This window comes from Triturus cristatus, chromosome 4_1 (genome assembly GCF_964204655.1).
Source record: "Triturus cristatus chromosome 4_1, aTriCri1.1, whole genome shotgun sequence".
NCBI classification, from domain to species: domain Eukaryota; kingdom Metazoa; phylum Chordata; class Amphibia; order Caudata; family Salamandridae; genus Triturus; species Triturus cristatus.
In genome coordinates, this window is record NC_140585.1 from 414,457,872 (window position 1) to 414,472,184 (window position 14,313).

A 14,313-nucleotide genomic window follows, 5' to 3' on the forward strand; every position below is an offset into this window, starting at 1 on the left:
TCATCCCTTGGACGACAGTGCGCATGGGCATCAACTCCATCGTCAGATTGTTTTTCGCCATATGGGAAATGATGGAGTTTGTAGAAAAGAGAGATGTCCATGTGTGTTGTCTAAGTAAGACAATGCTGGAACAGATACAGGTCCCGGGGAGGTGGGTGGGTGTGTGCGACTCTGTAGCTCTACATGCCAAGAACAGATGCATACTGGTAAGTAGCATATTCCGTTCGAGGCATATGAGCTGCAGATCACACACTTAGGATAGACTATATAGCAGTATCTCCCCTAGCAGTGGTCACCTGCATCGGTTGCAGCAGTTTGAAATAGAGTCTTAAGGACAGCCTGACCCACAGAAGCTTGTTGCTTTGCTTGCACGTCAACACAATAGTGTTTAGTGAAGGTGTGTGTTGTAGACCATGTGGCTGCCTTACAAATATCTTCTAGGGGAATGTTTCCTAAGAATGCCATGGAAGCCCCCATTTTGCGTGTGGAATGCGCTCTAGGGGGAACCGTTAGTGTGCGTTTAGCCTTGTGGTAGCATATTTGGATACATTTAACTATCCACCTAGCTATCCCAGATTTGGAAATGGGGTTGCCTTTATGTGGTGGTGAGAAAGCAACTAACAATTGTTTTGCGGCATGATTTGGTTCTGTCAATGTAGTACAGAAGGGCTCGGTTGACGTCTAAGGTATGAAGAGCTCTTTCAGCTACCGAGTCGGGATTTGGGAAGAACACTGGTAGCTCTACTGATTGGTTAAGATGGAACGGAGATATGACTTTTGGAAGGAATTTTGGGTTTGTTCCAAGAACCACTTTGACACTGTGTAATTGTAAGAATGGTTCTTCTATGATTAAAGCCTGGATTTCACTCACCCTCCTGAGGGATGTGATGGCGATAAGGAAAGCCACTTTCCATGTGAGGAACTGTAGAACAAGTTACTTACCTTCGGTAACGATGTATCTGTAAGAAACATTAGTTAGTTAGATTCCTCACCTTAGAATATCCCCAGGCGTCAGACTGGATCCAGAAGATTTTTCGTCAACAATACCCCTTGCGCGTCGCTAGGCGTCGTCTGCGGCTCCGCGTCCGTCGTCTGCGTCGTGCGCCGGAATGACGTCGGAGTACTTAAACGCCGCCCTCGCGCGCTGACGTCAGTTCTTGTACATAGCTTTCCGCGCCAGGAACGCAGAGCCATGCAAAGACCGACACTGGTGCCAAAAATAAAATCTAGGGGCCTGAAAAGGATAACCTTAACCCTAGATGTCAGTTCGCAGAACGGGGAGGATGGGTGGGTCAGTGAGGAATCTAACTAATGTTTCTTACAGATACATAGTTACCGAAGGTAAGTAACTTGTTCATCTGAAAGAAACACGTTAGTTAGATTCCTCACCTTAGAATAGATACCCAAGCAATACCATCCCCGGTGGTGGGTCTGCGAACCAAGATCACACCAGAAAGTCCTGGAGGACAGAACGGCCAAAGAAGCCATCCTTCCGGACTTGGCTGTCAAGGCAATAATGCCTGGCAAACGTGTGTAGCGAAGCCCACGTCGCAGCCTGACAGATGTCCTGCAAAGGGACACCCCGTCCCAAAGCAGTAGTAGCCGCTGTGGCCCGAGTAGAATGGGCGCGCAGCCCAACAGGAGGGTCCTTTTTTGCCAAGGAGTAACAAATTTTGATGCACAAAACGACCCACCGAGAGATGGTCCGTTTGTGCACAGCTTTCCCCTTCTTAGCACCCACGTATCCAACGAAAAGTTGATAGTCCACCCGGAACTGCTTTGTGCGGTCCAAATAAAAGGAGAGCGCACGTTTTGGGTCCAGACGGTGGAGCCTCTCTTCCTCTTTGGAAGGATGCGGAGGCAGAAAGAAGGTGGGCAAGGTGACAGACTGCCAAAGATGAAATGGAGTCACCCCTTTCGGAAGAAAGGAGGGACGAGGCCGAAGGACAACCTTGTCCGGATGAACAGAGAGAAAAGGAGGCTTTGAAGATAAAGCCTGGAGCTCACTCACCCGTCTAGCCGAGGTGATGGCTACCAGAAAAGCAGTCTTAAGAGTCAGAAGACGAAGAGGACGATTGTGAAGAGGCTCAAAGGGAGCGCACATCAGGAATGTCAAGACAAGATTCAAGTCCCACTGAGGCATTACAAAAGGGACAGGAGGGAACGTGTGAGTAATGCCTTTTAGAAAGCGTGTAACTACAGGGGACTTGAAAAGAGAAGGCTGATCAGGAAGCCGCTAGAAGGCAGAGATGGCAGCAAGATAACCTTTCAGGGTGCCCAGGGCAGAGCCCTGCCAGGCCAAAGAAAGAAGAAAGAGGAGAACCTCAGAAAGAGGGGCGGAAAGGGGATCCACAGCCTTTGCTGTGCACCATGCCACAAATTTGTTCCACCGGCAGGCGTATACCGTCTTTGTGGAGGGACGCCTGGCTGCCAGAATGATATCACAGACTTCAGGAGGCAAGTCAAATGGCATCAACTGACGCCGCTCAATCTCCACGCATGGAGGTGGAGGCTGGACAGGTTCGGGTGGAGGACCGTCCCCTGCTGCTGCGACAGAAGATCCTCCCGAAGGGGCAGACGTATCGGAGGATCGGTCAACATACTGAGTAGCTCGGGATACCAGTACCTTCGTGCCCAATCCGGAGCCACCAAGATGACTTGGGCCCGGTCGTGCCTGATCTTCAGCACTCTGGGCAGAAGTGGTATAGGCGGAAAGGCGTACAACAGACCGCAACTCCACTCGTGACGAAAAGCGTCGCCGAGCGAGTGCCGCCTTGGAAATTCCAACGCGCAGAACTGCTGACATTGCGCGTTCTCTTCGGTGGCGAATAGATCTAACCAAGGCTCTCCCCACTGCTGAAAGAGACCTTGCGCCACTTCGGAGTTCAGACGCCATTCGTGATCCATCATGCACCGGCGGCTGAGTTCGTCTGCTCTGGCGTTCAGAGAGCCCGCCAGATGTTGAACCACTAGGGTGACGCCCTGGTGTTCCAGCCACGTCCAGAGGCTCAGAGCCTCCTGACAAAGGGTCCACGACCCCACCCCGCCTTGTTTGTTGCAATACCACATGGCGGTGGTGTTGTCCGTGAACACCTGCACGACACTTCCCCTGACAAAGGGAAGGAAGGCTTTCAGTGCAAGTCGGATCGCTCTCAACTCCAACAGGTTGATGTGGAGACGAGACTCCGCCGGAGACCAGAGGCCTCTGATCTCCGCCTCTCCCATATGGCCACCCCATCCCAGGAGGGACGCATCCGTCACTACGACATGCTCCGGTTGGGGAAGGGAGAGGCTCTTGCCCTTGACCCAATCGCGGTCCGTGAGCCACCACTGCAACTGCTGTGCAGTGCCCTCCGAGATCAAGACATGGTCGGACAGGTTGCCGTGATGCTGGGCCCACTGAAACTTCAGGTCCCACTGCAGAGCCCGCATGCGCCGCCTGGCGTGATGCACTAGTAGGATGCAGGAGGCCATCAGCCCCAGAAGCCGCAACACTAGCCTGACCGAAACCCAGGATAGAGGCCGAAAGATGGGAATCAGGGCCTGTATATCCCGGACCCGCTGTTCCGGCGGATAGACCCGGAACTGCGCCGAATCGAGAACCGCTCCGATGAAGAGGAGCTTCTGAGAGGGACTCAGGTGTGACTTCGGCACGTTGATGGAAAACCCCAGCAAATGCAGGAGATCCGCCGTAGTCTGGAGGTGGGAGACGACTGCCTGGGGCGAGCCCGCCTTCAACAACCAGTCATCGAGATAGGGGAAGACTGGAACCCCTGATCTGCGCAGATGAGCTGCGACCACCGCCATCACTTTCGTAAACACCCGAGGGGCACTGGTGAGGCCGAAGGGGAGCACGGTAAACTGAAAGTGCTCTTGGCCCACCGTGAACCGCAGGTAACGCCGGTGGGCCGGCAGGACGGGGATGTGGAAATAAGCGTCCTGCAAGTCCAACGCTACCATCCAGTCTCCAGGGTCTAGGGCAGCTAAAACCTGCCTGCATAAGTATTTACTATTGTGTTGTATGCAGTGATGTTGTCTGGTAGTTTTGATGGATAAGACTGCATCTCTTCATCTGGTGAGTCTTCATAGATGTCTTGCCAGTCTTCTCTCGTTTTCTCTAGAGAGCGTTGCAAAGTCATCCTGTGTGCCCTGTGCACCCCCATTTTTGTGGCTGAGGAGTACTGCTGGTAACTGACTGTCCCTGGACTCTGTCTAACCAAGGCCTGTGCTATGTTGAAAACACAGTGAAAACACACATACATGAGTGTACATTATATATTAGGGAACACTAACTGGCATGACCTACGCTATAAGTCAGAGTACATAATATTGCAGGGGGATTAAAACTACCTTAAGTGCCTAGTACATAATAGGGCATGGCAGTTTAGAGGCCAGCAGCCTTTGTTGCACATGCATGTATGCACTGCTGAGAGCCTGAGGTCGTTTTAAAAGCAGCCCTGTGCTGCAGCACTGCTTTTAAATGAAAAATGTGCCAAAAACTCGACTTTAGTGGTAGGTGCACTTACAAAGTGATAAACTACAATATTGTGGCATTTTAGGTACCCCCAAGATCTACCCCTATGTGTCACATGGGTGGGGGTTTATGTTGTTATGAGGTAGGCCCCTATAAAAGCTGTCCTGTGGATACAGAAACTACACATTTCACTTTCCCTTCTGTAGTATAGTGCTTCCGAAAAGTGACTTTTTGGCGCTAGGAGCCATGTGGAATGAGAATCTACATTATTTCTGCATATTCGGGACACAAGGTTTCCTCTTGTTGTCCCAGGGGTGGGGGGTCCTGTAACTATAAGCAGGGGCCATATTAAAGATGTTTAATATCCCCAGATATGGTGAAACTGCACATTGCAGTTTCTCCATTGTAGATGCCTAGCCCTATAGGATAACATTCCAATAGTTTATTAACTCATTATCGCTAGGAATGAAATGGGAATACCATTTAAGGACTTAGGAGAATGGTATTAATAAATCCAACAATATGCTATTGTTGAATTTATCCTAAAATATTAAGAACAAAAGTCAAGACTTTATTTGCAAGCCAAAATTCAGCCTTCCTCTGGTCTCCCATGAATGGTATGCATTAACAGGATTAGCCTGGCTGCTTTGATGAAGTGGCTCACCCAGAGAGTGGCTATCGTGTGGCTCCGCGTCCGTCACTAATGTCGTAAGCGCCGAGATGACGCCACGGAGAGTACTTAGGCGTCACTCATGCACGCCAACGTCGGTTCTGGACACGACTTTCCGCGCCACGAATGCAGAGCCATGCAAGATACTGACCACTGGTGCCGAAAACTAGGGCCCTAAGAGGGATGACCTTAACCCTAGTAACCAGTTAGAAAACAGGGAGGATAGGTGGGGCGGTAAGGAATCTATCACTAACTAATGTCTCTTACAGATATATCATTACACAAGTAGTAACTTGTGCAGCTGAAAGACACGTTGGTGACAGATTCCTTACCTTAGAATAGATACCCCAGCAATAGCAACCCCGGTGGTGGGTCTGCGAACAGGATTACACCAGAAAGTCACAGAGCACGAAACGGCCAAAGAAGCCGTCCCGCCGGACCTCACCGTCAAGGCAGTAGTGCTTTGTAAACGTGTGCAGCGAGGCCCACGTAGCTGCCTGACAAATGTCCTGCAAGGGAACGCCGCGTCCCAAGGCAGTAGTGGCTGCAGTTTCCCTGGTGGAATGGGCACTCAGCCCCACAGGAGGCTCCTTCTTAACCAAGGAGTAACATGCTATGATGCACAGAATGACTCACGAGCTTGTGCATGGCTAGACCTCTTTTGGCGCCCACGTAGCCAACAAAGTTGGTCATCCACCCGGAACCGCTGTGTGCGCTTCAGACAGAACGAGAGCGCACGTTTCTCTTCCTCTATTGAAGGATGCATAGGCAGAAAGAAGGTGGGCAAAGTGATGGTCTGCCCGATGAGGAAGGGCGTTACAACCTTCGGCAAGCAAGAAGGACGGATCCTTAAAACCACCTTGTCCGAATGAACAGAAAGGAAAGGAGGTTTGGAAAAAAGGGCCTGGAGCTCGCACACTCACTCTTCTGGCAGAGGCGATAGCAACCAGGAAAGCAGTCTTTAAGGTGAGAAGATGCAAAGGGCAGTTGTGAAGCAGCTCAAAGGGAGCGCACATCAAGTAAGTCAACACAAGGTTCAAATCCCACTGGGGAATTATGAACAGAACTGGAGGGAACACTAGTGTAATGCCTTTCAGGAAACGGTTAACAAACGGAGACTTAAAAAGAGAAGGCTGATCAGGAAGCCGGAGAAAGGCGGAGATGGCAGAAAGATAACCTTTGATAGTGCCCAGAGCAGAGACTTGCCGGGCCAAGGAAAGCAGGAACAGAAGAACTTCCGAAAGAGGGGCAGAAAGGGGATCCACAGCCTTCGCCGTGCACCTTGCCTCAAATCTGTTCCACCGAAAGGCGTATACCGTTGTAGTGGAGGGACACGCCTGGTTGCCAAGATGACATCACTGACTTCGGAAGGAAGATCAGAAGCTGTCGACTGTCGCCGCTCAATCTCCACGCATGGAGGTGGAGGCTGGACAGGTTCGGGTGGAGGACCGTCCCCTACTGCTGCGACAGAAGATCCTCCTGAAGAGGCAGTCGGATCGGGGGATCGATCGCTATGCTGAGTAGCTCGGGATACCAGTATCTTCGTGCCTAATCCGGAGCCACAAGGATGACTTGGGGCCAGTCGCACCTGATCTTCAGTACTCTGGGCAGAAGTGGTATAGGCGGAAAGGCGTACAACAGACTGCAACTCCACTCGCGACGAAAAGCGTCGCCGAGCGAGTGCCGCCTTGGAATTTCCAACGCGCAGAACTGATGACATTGCGCGTTCACTTCGGTGGCAATTAGATCTAACCAAGGCTCTCCCCACTGCTGAAAGAGACCTTGCGCAACATCTGAGTTCAGACGCCATTCGTGGTCCATCAAGGACCGGCAGCTGAGTTCCTCCGCCCTGGCGTTCAGCCAGATGTTGAACCACCAAGAAAATGCCTTGACGTTCAATCCACGTCCAGAGACGCAGAGCCTCCTGACATAGGAACCATGACCCCCACCCCGCCCTGTTTGTTGCAATACCACATGGTGGTAGTGTTGTCCTTGAACACCTGCACCACACTCCCCCGGACAGAGGGAAGGAATGCCTTCAATGCAACACGGATCGCCCGCAGCTCCAAGAGGTTGATATGGAGCCGGGACTCCGCCAGAGACCAGAGTCCTCTGATCTCCGCCTCTCCCAAGTGGCCTCCCCATCCCAGGAGGGACGCATCCGTCACTACTGTGTGCTCTGGTTGGGGAAGGGAGAGGGATCTGCCATTGACCCAATCGCGATTCGTGAGCCACCACTGCGAGTGTCGTGCAGTGCCCTCTGGACATGATCGGACAGGTTGCCCCGATGCTGCACCCACTGGAACTTCAGGTCCCACTGCAAAGCCCGCACATGCCATCTGGCATGGTGCACTAGCAGAATGCAGGAGGCCCAAGTGCCGGAGGGTCACCCTGACAAACTCGGGATAGAGGCTGAAAGTTGGGAATCATAGACTGAATATCCCGGACTCGCTGCTCGGGAGGATAAACCCGAAACAGCGTCGAATCCAGAACCTCCGATGAAGGGGGGCTTCTGAGAGGGACGTTGATGGAGAACCCCAGCAAATGCAGGAGGTCAGCCGTAGTCTGAAGGTGGGTGACAACTGCCTGGGGCGAGCCCGCCTTCAACAACCAGTCATTAAGGTAGGGGAAGACTGACACCCCCAACCTGCGCAGATGAGTTGGAACCACCGCCATCACTTTCGTGAACACCCGAGGGACGCTGGTAAGGCCGAAGGGGAGCACAGCATCTTGAACTTCTCCTTTCGGAGGAAGCGATTGACGTCCCGGAGGTCCAAGATAGGACGCAGACCACCTTTCTCCTTCTTGGGAACCAGAAAGTAGTAGGAACAACCACCACTCCCTAATTCCGGAACACTTAATCCCCTTGGCCAAGAGGGCTGTGACTTCCTGTTGGAGAAGAGCCAAGTGACCCCCCCCCCCCCCACATGCGGTGGCACCGAGGTGGCATGGCAGGAGTGGAGGACTGTAAGGGATTTGGAGTAACCATGGCAGATTATCTGCGGCACCCATTTGTCTGATGTAAACTCGTGCCAGTGAGGGAGGTGGTGGCGGATCCTGCCACCCACCGGCGTGGGGTGCTCCCTGAAGCTCAGATTAGGAAGGTTGAGGCGGAAGCAGGGGGGGTGGAGGTTGGTTCCCCGACCCGCCCCTGAGGAAACCGCGACCCCCGGCCGCGCTGGGGCTGGTTCTGCACAGGCTTAGGGGACAGGTGCGCCTGACTACCTCTACCTTGGCCACGAAAGGAACGAAAACCAAGAGAGGCCGAGCTCTTAGTAGAAAGGCCCAAGGACTTGGCAGTGGCCCACGAATCCTTAAAGAGCTCCAGCCTCGTCACCAAATAGGCGGGTGCCATCACATGGCATGTCCATGAGCGAGCTTTGGACATCGGGCGAGAACCCAGTCGAACGCAACCAGGTGGGACGTCGCAACGCCACAGTCGTAGAAATCGCCCTGCCCAATGAGTCAGCGGTGTCCAACCCACACCGAATGGCGAACTTAGCCGCATCTTTACCCTCAGCAATTGCCCGAGGAAAGGACAGCCTGCACCTCCTCAGGACACTGAAGCAACACCTGAGCAACGGCATCCCACACCGCATGGGAGTAGCGGCCCAACAAGCAGGCAGTGTTCACCGACCGCAGCCCTAAGCTGGCCGAAGAGAACAACCGCTTCCCAAACTGGTCCAGCCTTTTAGAGTCCTTATCTGGCGGGGCTGTAGGAAAAGCACTCTGACGTCAAGGCCTGAATGACCAGGCTCTCAGGCGTAGGGCGAGTAGTCAAAAAGGCGGGGTCACCGGGCGCCGGTCGATGGCGACGTTTTATCCACTGGGGCCCCAGTGGCCGGCTTCGAACAAGTGCCCAAAAGGACGTCGATACGGGCATCATTGAAGGGAAGCAACAGCTCTGACGAAGCAGACGCCGTCTGGAGCACCTCGGTGAGGAGGTTGGTCTTGAGGGCCACTGTGGGGAGGTCAAGATTGAGGGCCTCAGCCGCCCGACGGAGGACCATCGTGTAGGAGGCACCTTCCTCCATAGTAGTCGGGGGGGAGGCGAACCCCGGGTCAGAGAAGACAGAGGTCACCTGCCTCCTCCAAGTCGTCCACCCAATCCTGCTCGGAGTCGCACTGCTGGGCAAGAGGGTCCTCGGACCCTTCCCAGTCTTCGTCCGCCTCTGGCGTAGAGGGAGCCGGTCGCGGCAGCAAGGCAGGAGCCGGAGAAGGGACAAACGGCGTCGGCCGGGGTCGGACCGGCGCAGCCTGCCAATGCGGATCCCAGGCCGGAACAAAATGATCCTGGAACCGGGTCAAGAGAGGAATAAACGGCACCCAGTGTGGCGCCAAGGGTGGAGGCGAGGGAGACGCTGCAGCCGGCAACGACGCACCTCGTGGCGCCGCCACCGGGCCAACAGGATCTGGACACGGGACCGCGGGGCCCGAAGGCGCGCCGGCGGGAGCCCGAGGCCTAAAAAGGCGGTCTATGGTAGCAAGGAATTCTTGCACCTGTTCTGAAGTCGCCGATGGACCCGGGTATGGCAGGTAGGCCGCGGGACTCCCAGGCTCCAAGGGAGCCGCCGTGGCAAAGCCCCTGTCCCCCGCGTCCGCCTCCGGGAATACGTCTGACAGCGAACATGCTTCTTCTACTTTTTATGGCGTCGCTTACCGGAAGACTAAGACTTGGAGCCTAAGGAGCGAGCGGTCCCAGGAACGGCCTCTGGACCCGGAGCGTCAGCGTGACGAATGCCGGACCTCCAGCAACTTCCTACGCCGCTCCCGCAAGGCCTTGTGGGCCATGGCTCGACAATTCTGGCAGTCCCGGGAGTCGTGGGCAGTCTCCAGGTGGTAGAGGCAAACCACGGGGGTCCGCCACGGACATATTCCAGCGTCAGGCCCCACAGGACTTAAAGCCGGGCATCCCTACATGCACCAGGAGAAAAGAGGAGACAAAGTCTCAAAATAGTAGTCAAAAAGTGACTAAGGTACATGCTCAAACCGAAACTGCACTTGCTGGCGTGGAAAAAGAAAGAACGGACGTTAGCGCGCATGGGTGGCACCCAAGTACTCTGTGGCGTCATATCGGCGCTTACGACGCCAGTGACTGATGCGGAGCCACACGACGCCACCTGATGCGCAGGGGTAAAGCTAAGCGAAACTTTCCGGATCCAGTCTGACGCCTGGGGATATTCTAAGGTCTCTTTCAGATGGGTGATTTTAAGTGCTTTACTTACCGGTCTCCTAAGTTAAGCCTGTCTGCTTGCCACCAAGATACCCAGGGTTGAGCATGGGAATAGTTTGAGACCTGTACTGAGCCCTAAACTGTTAGTGGCCTTATTGCCAGTGGTAGATGCATATTTACCACTACTGATAATCCACTTAACAGAGAAGCATTAGTGCTGTTCTTCCTCCAGGTTGAAGAAATTCTACTCAAACTTCCTGTAATCTTGGATAGCGGGCTGTTCTATCTCCTGTTTCCTCTAGTTCCACCTGCTTTTTAGTGGAATTCTGTAACCCTGCAGGGAGTCATCAAATTTCCTCTTTTTAATTAGGGCTTCAAAGTTAAACCTAGAGACGTTTCTTTTAAGCTCTAACTCAAGCGATTTTCTTTGTTCTTTGAGCTCTGTTTTGAAATCAATGCGGAGGAACTCCGACATTGAGGTCGGGTGCCTCAGTGCTTCGCGTTGCTCATACAGAGTTGCTCTTTGATGAAGAAAAGGCGCCAGTCATTGTGGATGGCATCGAGCTGGTCTTTACCATCTCCCTCCCCATGCTTTTGATCCTTCTCTCGAGGTCGAAGTAGGTTTCGACTGTTTGCCTTCACCGGTGTCCCTGGTCTTGGAGCTGTGTGGCTCCTTGGGTTCCACTCTACCCTCAGGCGTCGACAATTTCGACATTACTTTGGGTTTCTTGGAGTCAAAGGTCTTCGGATAGATTGTGTCTGCTCTGAGGGATTAACATTTGTCTGTGTTACTTCTACACTTTCCTGTGGCTCTTTCCGGTTTGCCTATCGACCCTCTCCTCGAGTTTCGGCTCTTCCCTTTGGACCTCCGTCTCCAGCATGTTTTAGTCATCACTTGACAGGCCGAGGTGTTTTAAGGACCCCTGCTTTCTCTGTAGCGATGCAATCGTGTAGTGAACCCTCCTCTGCTTCTGCCTTGCTTTGAAGGTCTTGTGCAAGAACTTTGTGCATGCCATGCAGTCCTCTGCACTGTGAGCGTTAAGGAGACAGGTTACAGACCTCATGTGTGTCCTTCTCTGCGTACTTGTGGTGCTACTTGGGGCAGAATCTAAAGGGGGTGTGCATCATGCCCCTTTGTCACTCTCCAACCACGTAATCTTGTTGCGGTCAGCTCACCTTGGTGGCTATCAGCGTTTTCTCAGTGTCCTCTTCCCGTCGGTCATCGACAATCCTCTTCCCTTGACTGATTTTCAGTGGAATTTTTTTTTCTGCAATGCCTTCTTCCTTGACTCCGGAGCTCTCATCTAGGCTTCCAAACACAATCATGGAAAAATGAATCTGAAGATGGCAGCGGCGTCGAGGGATTTCTGGGGCATTCGTCTGATGTCACATGAGGAGGGTTTTAAACCCAAATGGTTGACGAAGTCCATGGGAAAAAAAGAGAAAGAAGACTTCCAGGAGACTTTCCAGACCCAATTACTAGATGGCAGAATAATGCACAGCAGGTGGATCCAGAAAAGATTCACACTGCAAACCTTTTTCATGTGATAAACTATTTATAAACTATATCTAGATGAATAAACATTTTAATATTATGCTTACAGTCCACCAAAGTTTATACGAGGGGGAATATTCCACTGCTGTTTCACACATCTCTTGCACTTCCTCCTTGGCGCCTCTCTTCGAAAATAGCTTTAGATAGTGACACCAAATTTCAGTATTCTCTCTATTATGTTCCAAAGCTCGAGCCAAAACATTTAAAGTTGAGTCCAAACGTTCTGAGGCGGTCCTACAATAAAGTAAGAAAAGAATGGCTGGCCGTTAAATCACAACTAGTTAATCAGTTTATGCTTGACATAAGTTACATAACAAATCCATGTGTGCAAGCAACTCTGCAAGGCAAATCAATTGCAAACAGAAAATGTGCTCCTGTATAACACAAGACTTAACGGAATGCTTAAAAAATGACTATCAAAATTCAGACATTTCCTTAAGCATATGAAACTTAGGAAATACTCTTCTTCAAAAGAGACTTTTACAAGTTTTTGGTGAAAACATACATCAAAAATACAGTCTGATGTTTGATAACATGTTTTTTCTCAAACATTTTCTGATTACTGGCCACAAAGTTTCAGGAAAAAAAATAGTTTACATAATTTACTTCGACAAGAAATTGAAAAAAAATAAATAAATTTGGCTATGCAATACTATCTACTTTTGGGGAGCCGAATAAAATTGTACCACTTTTTACACTGAATGGCTACAAATAGATGCTCAGTATCATGATCAATTTTTAAATGTAATGTAACTTAATTCTCCAGCTTAACTGTTGTCGTGAGGGTTTAGGGGTGCCAGCGAACGTTGCTAAGTTAGCATTAGTTTGTGCGTTGCATCACCGCCATCTTTCCGCTTATGCACATAACACTACATGCCTTGGTTGTCGTTAACACTTTTGCTTGTGCTGCTTCACATGGAAACGGTCTGCTTTTCACTATTTCTGTTGTGCTCTGAGTTCTCGTCTGTACATCGTGTTCAAGGCCAGAAAACAACTCCACTGGTTAATCGGCTTTGGTCCGTCCCACACACATATAGACATAACATGAAACACAGCTGAGCCTCTGACTTTCTGGGTGCTTTTAATATTGCACGGGATGCAAGTTAGACACACTTGGAGAAAACTTTACCAGAGGAAGAGCTGTGCTTGTCCGGAGATGTAAATCCTATCATCTGAGACTTGAGGTAGGGGGTTCCGTTGTCAAACCCAGAGGTCTACCACTGATATAGTAAACCGCTTGTAGCACAGGGAGGGTGGTAAAGCGCTACAAAGCTTCATCCACTGTCATTATAATATGCTATCCCCGTTCGTATTATATGGAACTGTAACCATGCTGATTATATTGTTTTATGCATCTCTTTGCTAGTGTTAACACGTGTACTGCATTACAGAACATGTTAATTGAAATAAACATTTGAAACTATACAGTGTCTCTGGTTACTCACATTGTGAACAGGTATGAGCATCTAAGCGAAAGAGTGTCCTGTTTCCATGAATTCGGAGAGCCCTGCGTCGCATGTTATCCATGGGTGAACCAAATAAGGAGAGAAAGAAGGCTAATTTTGATGGGGTCAAAGTCGAAGTTGAATGAGTTAAAAGGAAAAATACAACTCGTTCCTGGCTGTAGCATTTAACCCAGGCAAAGATTCACTTGTAGGGTAAGTATATTCTGGTTCTTTATTAGCAGATGTGGACTGTGGGACCAGCAGGGGATTAGCAACAGTCCATCTCTATGGCAGTGTCAGGATTTCCTGGAATAGTGGCATACGATGAAGCTGGAGGCAAACTATTCAGTATCGGCCAGATGTTGCTTGATATTTTCAATCGAGACGTATCTGTTGTCTGTGACCTGGAAGTGGTGGTAAAATTACTGTACTAGTTACCTGCACACCCAGCACTGGAACCGGAGCTCGATAGGATGGACCAAATTCTTTTATGTTCTCCTCCTTCTCTCAGACCAGTTCTCCAACTTTAGGCAGCCAGCCGATCACTTGAATCTGCAGTGAACCATCAACGCAGCAGGTAAATGGTCTTTTACTAGACTGTCTCTTGTAGGGACTGTAATACAGCACAATGTTCATCTACGTCAAAAGGGACGGCAGCAGCAGTCAAGTCTAGACCATCAAGGTCTGGCACAAAAAATGTCATGCCAAAGAGCAATTCGTAAGGGGTCCGCCCACCCAGAGGTCTTCTAGGGAGATTATTAAGTGCACGTACGCTATACATATGGGCGAGCCAATTCCTGCCAGTGCCTAGGACTCTAGCTGTTAAGGATTGCTTTAAGTCACGGTTCATTCGCTCCACAACGGAATTGCCCTCAGGCTGGTATGGAGACGAAAATTTGACCTGCACCCCAAAGACCTCATGGATTCTTTGTATGCCTTAGAGGCGAAAGCCGGACCCTGGTCCGAATGTAAGGTGCCCACTGCAAAAATTCCCAC

At 51.1% G+C, this 14,313-nt stretch overlaps 1 protein-coding gene across 1 annotated transcript in view; it reads right to left on the reverse strand.

Annotated features, from left to right (window-relative positions):
• ZFC3H1 (zinc finger C3H1-type containing) overlaps positions 1 to 14,313 on the reverse strand; it is an 844,920-nt gene that overhangs the window by 347,619 nt on the left and 482,988 nt on the right. The window contains exon 22 of the mRNA XM_085652529.1: positions 11,920 to 12,106. Within this exon, the coding sequence (XP_085508655.1) occupies positions 11,920 to 12,106 (187 nt within the window). The remainder of the gene's footprint in view (positions 1 to 11,919; positions 12,107 to 14,313) is intronic.